This window comes from Pogoniulus pusillus, chromosome 12 (genome assembly GCF_015220805.1).
Source record: "Pogoniulus pusillus isolate bPogPus1 chromosome 12, bPogPus1.pri, whole genome shotgun sequence".
Classification (NCBI taxonomy): Eukaryota; Metazoa; Chordata; class Aves; order Piciformes; family Lybiidae; genus Pogoniulus; species Pogoniulus pusillus.
In genome coordinates this window covers 31828493-31839548 of record NC_087275.1, presented here as the reverse complement: position 1 = coordinate 31839548, position 11056 = coordinate 31828493, and the positions used below count along the sequence as shown (strand labels likewise).

Sequence of the window (11056 nt, the reverse complement as noted above, 5' to 3'; positions counted from 1 at the left end):
GCCTCGGCTGCTCCTGGGGACTGCGAGGACTCCTTGCGGTGGATTTGAAGCGGAAGCTTTGCGCGGCAGAGCGGAGCGCGAAGCCTCGGGGAAACCTCCCATCTCTCGAGGAGGAGAAGCGCTTAGCGGCTGGCGGTAAACGCTTGGAGGCGGGAGGGTCGGCGTGCGGTGTGCGGGTACCTCGCCTGCGGTGCGCAGGGTAAGCATCAGGAGTCGATACCGACTCCTCCTGTCGCCTTTCCGCGGCTTCTCGAGGCTCACAGGCCAGATTGGTAGAACGGGTTGGGTTGGGAGGGACCTTAAAGACCATCGAGCTCCAAGCGCCCTGCCGTGGGCAGGGACACCTCCCGCTAGCGGAGCTTGCTCGGGTTTACTCGACAGATCCTTTCAGACGCGCAAGGTAAAACCTTTGTGGGCAGGGGACGCTGGTGCTGCCCTCTCTCCTCCCCCTTGCTGTCCGTGATGCTGTCTTTGCTTATCACCGAACCTCTCTCCGTGACCGCTTAGCGCTGCCTTTAGTTGCCCTCCTGGTGCATTCTCTAGCGCTGTCCCTGTAGCTTTATGCGAGCTTCGCCGGTTTTGACCTTCCCTTGCTTCCAGGATTCAAGGCTTAGAGGAGTCACTGTCGCAAGCTGCTAAGCTGTGAGGTGCTGAAACATGGCCCTGTTGCTTATGGAATAATCATAGACTCAGGCAGGCTGGCAGAGAGCTCCAAGCTCCCGCAGCCCAACCTAGCCCTCAGCCCTGCCCAACCAACCAGACCATGGCACTAAGTGCCCCAGCCAGGCTTGGCTGCAACACCTCCAGCCACGGCCACTCCACCACCTCCCTGGGCAGCCCATTCCAGTGCCAATCACTCTCTCTGACAACAACTTCCTAGACCTGCCCCGCCACAACTTGAAACTGTGTCCCCTTGTTCTGTTGCTGGTTGGCTGGCAGCAGAGCCCAACCCCACCTGGCTACAGTCTTCATCTAATTTCCACGTTCAGAGCAGGGACCACCGTAATCCCCACTCTAAGTTAGGATGCTAAGATGCACTTTACAGTCAAGAGGAGTTCTTACAAGGTATAAAAATAAAACATTCTTGCACGTTGGTCTTGCTGTGGCATGTGTTTGGGTCTGGGTGCTAGTTTGAGCCTAGCTGGGATGTTGTGGGCAGAAGAATCAGATGCTAGGCTGTGAAAAGGAACTCATAGGCTTGCTGAGATCACAGTCTCACAGTATCATCAGGGTTGGAAGAGACCTCACAGATCATCAAGTCCAACCCTTTACCACAGAGCTCAAGGCTAGACCATGGCACCAAGTGCCACGTCCAACCTTGCCTTGAAGTGTCCCAGGGACGGCGACTCCACCACCTCCCCGGGCAGCCCATTCCAGTGTCCAATGACTCTCTCAGGGAAGAACTTTCTCCTCACCTCCAGCCTAAATCTCCCCTGGCGCAGCCTGAGGCTGTGTCCTCTCATTCTGGCACTGGCCACCTGAGAGAAGAGAGCAACCTCCTCCTAAGAACAAGAACATAAACAGATAAGGCAGTGTCTTTGGGGCTGCACTTCTCTTTAACCTAACCTGCTGTCTGAGTGACTAATCTATCTGCTTCCTAACACCCCTTCCCACCCTCCAAACTCAAGTGTAAGGCAAAGTCTGGGGTAAGGTAGAGGTGTGGGCAGAAGGTGGAAGGGTGTTTGGGAGCCCCTCTTGGGGAACTCAGGTTTCTGGGCGAGCTGCTGTGTGTCTGTATTACTTATTAACTTGTCTATTTCTATATACAGTGAATATCTGCTTCTATATTGTGCTAAATTCTAAATACAAAGCTTCATTCATTCAATTCCCAGCAGCTGAGTCGAGTCTGGGTGATTTTCTTAAGTGTGGGTGGAGGGTGGGGAACACCCAAACCATCACAGTCTGTGAACATCTACTGCACACATCTCCAGCTCCTTAGTTACCCTACTAATAGCAACCTCACTAAAGACCCTGTCATGCAGGGACACACACGGTGCCACTTAACTAACACCTGCTGGTTGGAAATGCACACTTGGCATGGGCATTACTGAAGACCAAACTTCTGTAACTGGGCAGAAGAAATCATTAGCCAAAACAAAAGCCCCACTTGAAGAGGTTTGAAAGTTTATTCGTAGTAGAAATCTCAGTTTCTTTTGAAGAGTACAAAACCTGCCCTCGGGAGACAGGAGTACAAGCAACGAGACCTTCCCAGCAGAGCTGTTCCTAGTTACAGCTGGAACAGTTTGACACCTTAAAAGCATGATTGGAACACGTTTCCTAGATCAGACTCTGAATAAAACAATCAGCTGAAAGGATTCAGTACAGTTTATTGTCTCCTTTTCCTACTAGCACTTGGGAGTTCTACGACAGCAGTGCCAAGCATCTACCAGATGCTGGTTGTGATGGTCTAGAAGGAGGTGTGAGGGCACTGAGTTGCTGCAACAGTACCTCAGCCTCCCTCCCCTGCCCTGCTGAGAAAACTGCTATAAAGTTTGACTGTAGAAAAATATTTTATCTGTGATTTTTGTCACTTCTTAAAAACCTTTGAAGTAGACTTCTCCCCCTCCCTCCCCACCCCCCAAAAACTATGTTGCAAAATAATTACATCCCTCAGAAGTACACCTTTCCCTTTGATTTGAAGTCAAGAGTATCAAGGTAAAGCTAATCATTTACATCGTTTCCCTAGGTGAGAAGTCAGCTGTTTGACCATGGCTGCTTACTAAGGACCAGCATACTTGGAATCCTTCCCTTCCAAGAAGGGAAAAAGCACAGCTTTAGTTGGTACACCACATGGACAAAAGCAAAACACACACACACACACAAAAGAATCCCAGGTGTGGAAATCTGTTTTCTTAGGCCCTTGACTCTTTAGGAAGGAAGGAAAAGAAAGTTTAAATGTTCTCTTGCAAAACTCCTTGTAAGTTTAAGTCAAGTGATTGAGAGGAAAGAACTTTGCCCTTGGTGGGGATAGATGGCATTTGATGAGTATTGCAGCCACCCCCTCAAGCACAGAAGTGGTAATTCCATGCTGCACTACATTAAACCACTGCCTGCAGACAGAAGATTCCCTTGTAAATGCAGGTCTCCTTTTCTGGCCTCTCTGCCTCTCTAGCCTAGTCCCTTGCGACGCTTTGCAGACCAAGAAGCAGTCCAGCAGTGGATGTGCAGTGTCAGATAGGCTCACATCCTCAGAGCAAAGCTGCTGGGAGCCAAAGCAGCATTGACATGGAGTTCTTTATAGCTTCTAACAGCTGCAGCTACTAACCCATGAAAACAAGCATGGAAGTTGTGAACATGGATCTGGAAGAGGAGGTAAGGTGAAAGACTCCTCCTTGCACAGACAGGCCCTGTACACCTTGATCTAGGAAGGAACTCCAGAGTGGATGTAGACTTGTACATGTTGGAGTTAGCAGGTGGTAAACTGCTCTGCTTCAGAAGCATTGCCAAGGTTGATCCTGTGCTGCCAGGCAGCAGCATCTGTGAAGTCCAACCAGCACACTGCAGAGGGGAGACAGACACAATGCAGGAGCTTGCTTCACACCCTTTGGCTAATGACCCTTGTGCTTGGTGGCCACAATCCATGGCTAAAATACAACTCGCCCCAAGTACTTTTGTAGTAGTTTACCACAGACACTGCCAGCAGTGAAGCAGCTTCACACTGCCCTTTTGGCCTGTTCTCTGCCAGGTACCTACACAGACACACTGAGGGCACAGGAGAAATTCCTCCCTGAACTGAGATGCTGTTAGTGACACTCCTGCCCTGCCTTGATTGCAACAGCATCAGCTCCACAGCTGATTTCATGACCAGAGGTGGCAATCTTTGCACTAAGACACTGAACCTCAGCATGGCCTTTAGATTTTGAGAAGCCTGCCTCCTGATTGCTTAGAAAGCTGCAAACACACTTTCTGCAAGGGGAAGATGCTCACTGGAAGGGCTGTGTGTGTGCTGATTTCTCAGAGTCACCTGGTTGGAAATCCAACTCCTTAATTACAGAACAGACTGAACACTGAAGAGATGTCTAAGGGCACTAACAGTGGCATCCTCTGCAAGAGGCCAAGGAAAAGCTGGCAGAGGGAAGAAGCTCCTGTTCTATTAGAGCACATCTGTGGTGTCACAAAGATGATTCTCCCAACAAACCTCTGAGGCAATATACAGCAAATTCATCACCATCACAGGAATTGAACAGCCCTAAATTACCAAGAGAAATACCTCCTTACACAAACCACAGGGTTGCACCTTCCAGTTCCTGAACGGAATTGTTCATCCAGATCCACTTTTATTAAAGCTGGAATTCCCAACAGCTCTTTTCATACCTGGGATGAGTTGATGTAGGGATATTGTTTTGGTGGAGTGAGACTCACTGAATCCAGACACACTGCAGGGCAATTTAATCTCTCAAGGCCAGCCACCAAAATGCACCTTTAATTGCTCAAGATGCTGAGAGGCCAAGGGCATGAGAAGTTTCTACTGGGATTTAAGAGTGAGTCTTTCACACCCTCACTCAAACTTGCTTCCATCTGGGTAACAGTGAGAAAACTCACTCTAAAAAGCTTTGCCTTACCTGACTGGGACAACTGAATTTGCCAGGCAAACACTGCTGAGTCTTTCCTCACTCCTGACAGATCTGAGGTGAAGCTCATTTAGCTCTGGATGCCAATTAAAATGATCAGAAGGTTACATCCATCACTTCTACAACCCCACAGAATGCAGCTTCAACCTAATTTTCCTTCCTGCAGGCTTCTGCTTAGTAAGTGGACAAAATGTTTTGCTTGATCCTCAGTGTCCTATCTTTTGTAATGCCAACATCCACCGAACAGCTTGAACAGAAAGTCACAGAACAGGGAGAAAAATATCAACAATGGATTAGAACAATAAACACTCTCAAAATGTCCTCCATTTAGCAGTGATTCCTGAGTCCAGAGCTTAGATGGGAGAGCACAAAAATAGGGGAAGGGAGAAGAGAAGACAGGAGTGAAATAAGGAGCAGATGATCTTCTCTCTGGGTTGTACTCCCTATTGTCTGGGGAGAGATCCACTGCTGACTGCTAGAAACAGTCTCCTGATTTTCATAACGTGACATGCAGTGCCCCCTCCCCCCCCCCCCAGAAAAAAAACCAACCATGGACATGTAGAGGAGACACAGCAAGCAGAAATAACATAGTCATAGTATTACATTCAATAGCTGTTTAACAGTCAGGCTTCTTTTAGAGCTGTCCAACAATCCTGATTTAAAGCCAGGTGAGCTCTTGCATCAGACTGAATCATCCAGGACTAAGAGCTACGCCAAACGAGGCATGTTATACATCAAAGAAAAACAGCAGAGAAATGTCCTGCTTGGGAAACTGCTTACAAAACCAGACCAAAAAAAAACCCCAACCCCACCCCAAACCAACCAACCATGGCACAAAGTAGATATAGTGCTGATATAAACAGATGGATTAAGCTAAGTGCTTAACAGAAACTGTCCATCTCTACCTGTAACAGAGAATATTTTAGGGGACAACAACAACAACACACACAGAAAATGCTCCTTATAAAAATAATGCTTTGTGGGGCAGAGTGCTTGGTTCAGTGTATCTGCTGACAGAGGTGGTGGCAGCTCTGCTGTGTTCAGTGGTGGAGGGGGTTGGGATGGTTCCCCTCGTCCCTCTGTTTGAAGCTCCGCTAAGATCAGGAGGTTGCCGTCGGGAGATGAAAGCGAGACTAGGTGAAAGCAGCAGCATCATAGGTACCAGCTGGGACAGAGTTGTGCTTGCAGGTATCTGTCAGATATGTGCTACCTGTCGCCATGGTTTGTGCTATCATCTTACAACCACGGTACCAAAGGGTCTGGTTGAGGTCACTTCACAGGGCTGTGGAGGTGATTTTTTTGATGCCTCTCCTCTGAGCAAGAGTGGAGCGACCGACCGGCTCCAGAACCGGCGACTGGTTGCGATTCAGAGCGGAGTAAGTCGCTGCCATGGCACCCTGGGGGCGGAAGGGGACAAGCAGAGTAGGTGGTGACTGATGGGGCACCCTCCAGAGACCAGGCAGCACCGAATGCCACAGCTTCTGAACCACTTCTCACTTCCATTCTGCCTTCATCTGCATAGGCATAGCACTGCGCTGCTCAGGCACCAGCAGTGTGAGGAGTCAGTGGATTTTCGGGTAAGAAATCCTCCTCAGATCAATCTGCAGCAATTCCACCTTGCTTGGAAAGCCACACTCACAAGGTGTGAGGTTGTGGACTCTCCTCCTCATTCATGTTTATCAAGATGCACAGGGCAGTGTTGGAAGACAGAGCCAGGCTCTGCTCAGGGATATCCAGAGCTGTGTCCAGTTCTGGGCCACTCAGGTCATGGAGCTCAGGGAATTGCTTCAGAGAGCCCAGCCCAGAGGCACAGAGCTCTGCAGGCAGGGAACATCTCCTGTGGGGCCAGGCTGAGGCAGCTGGGGCTGGCAGCTGGCAGCAGAGCAGCCTGAGGGCTGCCCTCAGTGCTGTGCCCAAGCTGTGCAGGGCAGTGTGGGCAGGACGCAGGCAGGCTCTGCTCAGGGCTGGCCCAGGGCAGCACAAGGGGCACTGGGGGCAAGCTGGGGCAGAGGAGGTGGCAGGGCAAGAGGAGGGGAAGCTTTTTGGCTGTGAGGGTGGCAGAGGCCTGGAGCAGGCTGCCCAGAGAGGCTGTGGAGTCTCCTTCTCTGCAGCCACTGCAACCCCCCTGGCTGTGCTGTGTGTGCCCTGCCCTGGCTGCTGCTGGTCTGCCAGGGGGTTGGACTGGACAATCTTTGGAGATCCCTTTCCAAGCCCTAATGTTCTGTGACTCTGTATTAGCTCTCTCTGCTTTGTGAGATAGTTGGGGAACAAAATCCCATTGGCAGGCTCATTGTAATTACAAGCAGAGACTGCTTGTAACTTTCACAGCCATTCCAGTGTCCAACAAACTGTTTTCAAACCCACTCACATTATTCTTCACATGAAGATTTGTTTATCTAATAGCTAAATAAGTTAGAAGATTGTAAGCTGTGGGATCAGAACTTCCCCCCTTTTTCCACCTGTCTTTGGATGCAAAGAATTCCCAATAGCTGGCTCAGAGTGTTAATCCTATTTTTTCAGATCATTCTCTGTTGCCTGCAAGAGATTCTTGGATGCAGGACTGCAGGCAGGGTGGAATACAGAGAAATGATTTTTCTCTGCTTCTTCAAAGTGAAAAAGTTTATCCCAGGCTCACAGGATGTCAGGGGTTGGAAGGGACCCAAGGAGATCATCCAGTCCAACCCCCCTGCCAGAGCAGGAGCACACAATCTAGCTCAGGGCACACAGGAACACATCCAGACAGGCCTGGAAAGGCTCCAGAGAAGGAGACTCCACAGCCTCTCTGGGCAGCCTGTGCCAGGGCTCTGGGACCCTTACACTAAAGAAGTTCCCCTTTGTGTTGAGGCAGAACCTCCTATGCTGCAGCTTCCACCCACTGCTCCTTGTGCTATCCCAGGGAGCAGTGAGCAGAGCCTGTCCTCCCAATCCTGTCCAGCTCTCACATACTGATAAACGTTTATCAAATCCCCTCTCAGCCTTCTCTTTTCCAGACTAAGCAGCCCCAGGGCCCTCAGCCTCTCCTCATCAGCCATGCCCTCCAGCCCCCTCATCACTCTCTTAGCCCTCCACTGGATCCCTGTCCCTCCTAAACTGGAGAGCCCAAAACTGAGCACAGTATTCAAGATGAGGTCTCAGCAGGCCAAAAGCAGATTGTGTTTCAAATTATCTGGGCCCAAAGCAGATTGTGTTTCAGACAAAGAGCAGAACAGTGCCTTACCATTTTCATTAACACTACCTTTAGAGTTGTGACAGGACTGGGGGGAATGCAGCAAAGCTGGAGGTGGGGAGAGTCAGCCTGGCCATGAGGAGGAAGTTGTTGAGCAGGAGAGCGGTGAGAGCCTGGAATGGGTTGCCCAGGGAGGTGGCTGAGGTGTTTCAGGCCAGGCTGGCTGAGGCTGTGTGCAGCCTGCTCTAGGGTAGGGTGTCCCTGGGCATGGCAGGGGGGTTGGAACTGGCTGCTCCTTGTGGTCCCTTCCAACTCTGACTGATTCTATGATCCTACGATCTCCAGCAATGAGGCTTCAACCACCTCCCACAGCAACCTGTTGCAGTGTTCCAGCACCCTCATGGTACAGAACCTGTTCCTAGCATCCAATCTGAATCTCCTCTTCTCCAATCTAAATGTGGAAGCCGTTGCCCCTTGTCCTGCAGGCCTCTGAAAACAGTCTCTCTCCATCCTTGCAGGCCTCCTTCAGGTACTGGAACATGTTGCCAGGGAGGAGGTTGTGGATACTCCCTCCCTGGAGGTGTTGAAGGTCAGGCTGGATGAGGCCTTGAGCAACCTGTTCTAGTGGGAGGTGTCCCTGCCTATGGCAGGGGGTTGGAACTGGCTGAGCTTTGAGGTCCCTTCCAACCTAAACCATTCTAGTTTTCCCCAGTGCCTCCTCTTTTCCAAGCTGAACACCCCTGGGCTCCTTCCGCCTGCTACTGTAGCAGAGGTGCTCCAGCCCCATGACCATTTTCATGCTCCTCCTCTGGACCTGCTCCATCAGGTTCATGTCCTTCCTATATTGAGGACTCCAGACCTGGATGCAGTACTCCAGGAGAGGTCTCACCAGAGCAGAGTTAAGTAATCCTTTTGTTTGCCCTGACTGTAGCTGAATTGCATTGCTAACCAAAGCCTTACCTTGACTAAATGGGGAGCATCCTGCCTGTTGAGCTGGTACTGGGGCAACTGGTCACAGTGAAAGCCTCACTTACCCTGACTAAATGGGGAGCATCCTGCCTGTTGAGCTGGTACTGGGGCAACTGGTCACAGTGAAAGCCTCACTTACCTTGACTAAATGGGGAGCATCCTGCCTGTTGAGCTGGTACTGGGGCAACTGGTCACAGTGAAAGCCTCACTTACCTTGACTAAATGGGGAGCATCCTGCCTGTTGAGCTGGTACTGGGGCAACTGGTCACAGTGAAAGCCTCACTTACCTTGACTAAATGGGGAGCATCCTGCCTGTTGAGCTGGTACTGGGGCAACTGGTCACAGTGAAAGCCTCACTTACCTTGACTAAATGGGGAGCATCCTGCCTGTTGAGCTGGTACTGGGGCAACTGGTCACAGTGAAAGCCTCACTTACCTTGACTAAATGGGGAGCATCCTGCCTGTTGAGCTGGTACTGGGGCAACTGGTCACAGTGAAAGCCTCACTTACCTTGACTAAATGGGGAGCATCCTGCCTGTTGAGCTGGTACTGGGGCAACTGGTCACAGTGAAAGCCTCACTTACCTTGACTAAATGGGGAGCATCCTGCCTGTTGAGCTGGTACTGGGGCAACTGGTCACAGTGAAAGCCTCACTTACCTTGACTAAATGGGGAGCATCCTGCCTGTTGAGCTGGTACTGGGGCAACTGGTCACAGTGAAAGCCTCACTTACCTTGACTAAATGGGGAGCATCCTGCCTGTTGAGCTGGTACTGGGGCAACTGGTCACAGTGAAAGCCTCACTTACCTTGACTAAATGGGGAGCATCCTGCCTGTTGAGCTGGTATTGTGGCAGCTGGTCACAGTGAACTATCCAGGGGTGACTAAGAACTTGGGCTGCAGTCAGTCTTTGATGTGGGTCAACATGAAGCATTTTGGAGACGAGGTCCTGGCAACAGTATACAAAGAGTCAATGCAAGCAGCAGTAAAACTTCAGATCATAGTTCAGATCTGAAACATTTTTTAGTGGCACAAAAATGCTTCTTTCCAGCAATGGCAACACTGTGTCTTTTAATTATGTGATTTAATAGCTATTGGGCAGCACAATAGGAAGGTAACTGACGAAGTGAGGCTCATAAAGGATCAGACTGGCATTGAAGTATCCATGGGTGGAACTGACCTAATCAGATATGACACATAAATGATAAACAAGGTGTTACACTCCAATTTACTCCTCATCCCTCAAAGAACAAAGCAAATATACTTGCCTTAGCTGTATCTGAAACAGTGTTCCAATAACCACCGCTGAGAGAGAACTTCCCGCTCCCTATCCGGGCCAAAATCTCTTCTGGAGTGTCATCAGGACCATTTGCAAAGGGAGTGTAGCTATGGAACCAAAAACATTCCACTGTTAACAACTTCCAGAACCTGGAACCTCAACTGTTACTCTAAATCTGATCAGAACAATGAGACAAGGCAACAGACAGGTATCAAGAAGAAATTACTCTTCACACGTGAAAAGGCAGAACACTGAATACAGGACTGGTTTTGCTGTAGCTCTTCCTTCTGTGTCAGGGCTCAAAACAAGATTTTCCCTTCAGCAGTCTAAGTGCTGCTGCTGCATGAGATACAGAAAGCATCCCTTAAGCCTTCCTGTGTTAGGGGGGTACTAGAATAAGCTGTCCTAAAATGAGATGTGAAGACTTTGAGATACAGAAAGCATCCCTTAAGCCTTCCTGTGTTAGGGAGGTACTAGAATAAGCTGTCCTAAAATGAGATGTGAAGACTTTGAGATACAGAAAGCATCCCTTAAGCCTTCCTGTGTTAGGGGGGGTACTAGAATAAGCTGTCCTAAAATGAGATGTGAAGACTTTGAGATACAGAAAGCATCCCCTAAGCCTTCCTGTGTTAGGGGGGTACTAGAATAAGCTGTCCTAAAATGAGATGTGAAGACTTTGAGATACAGAAAGCATCCCTTAAGCCTTCCTGTGTTAGGGAGGTACTAGAATAAGCTGTCCTAAAATTAGATGTGAAGACTTCATGCTGGTTTGCTGCTAGAGGAAGGCAGCTGCAGCCATTTCCCTTGCTTCACTGTGAGCATTCTTGCTGCTACCAGAATATCCACAACCAAGAGAAAAAGAGAACTATTTAAAACCCAATGTGTGTCACCTGCCAAAATGTCTCCTCACCCAGGTGGCAACTTGAAGAATCCAGCATAAAAAAGAATAACAAACATGTGGCAGGTGCAACAGCAAGAATTTGATGATTTGAACTTATGGAGTTCTGGTTGAGTTTATTGTTTCTTCTCTTATCCAATTCATTTCTGCTGCCTTCCTCTTGCACTTACTGCACC

General features: G+C 49.5%; 1 protein-coding gene across 5 annotated transcripts in view; it reads right to left on the bottom strand.

Moving 5' to 3' along the window:
* Positions 1–2107: 2107 nt before the first annotated feature.
* Positions 2108–11056, bottom strand: part of RPS6KA3 (ribosomal protein S6 kinase A3) — a 97792-nt gene continuing 88843 nt past the window's right edge. For all 5 annotated transcript variants that reach the window (XM_064152032.1, XM_064152028.1, XM_064152029.1 and 2 more), the window contains 3 exons: positions 9972–10089; positions 9512–9652; positions 2108–5968 (listed from right to left, as the gene is read on the bottom strand). In XM_064152032.1, the coding sequence (XP_064008102.1) occupies positions 5846–5968; positions 9512–9652; positions 9972–10089 (382 nt within the window). In that variant the 3' untranslated portion in view covers positions 2108–5845. The remainder of the gene's footprint in view (positions 5969–9511; positions 9653–9971; positions 10090–11056) is intronic.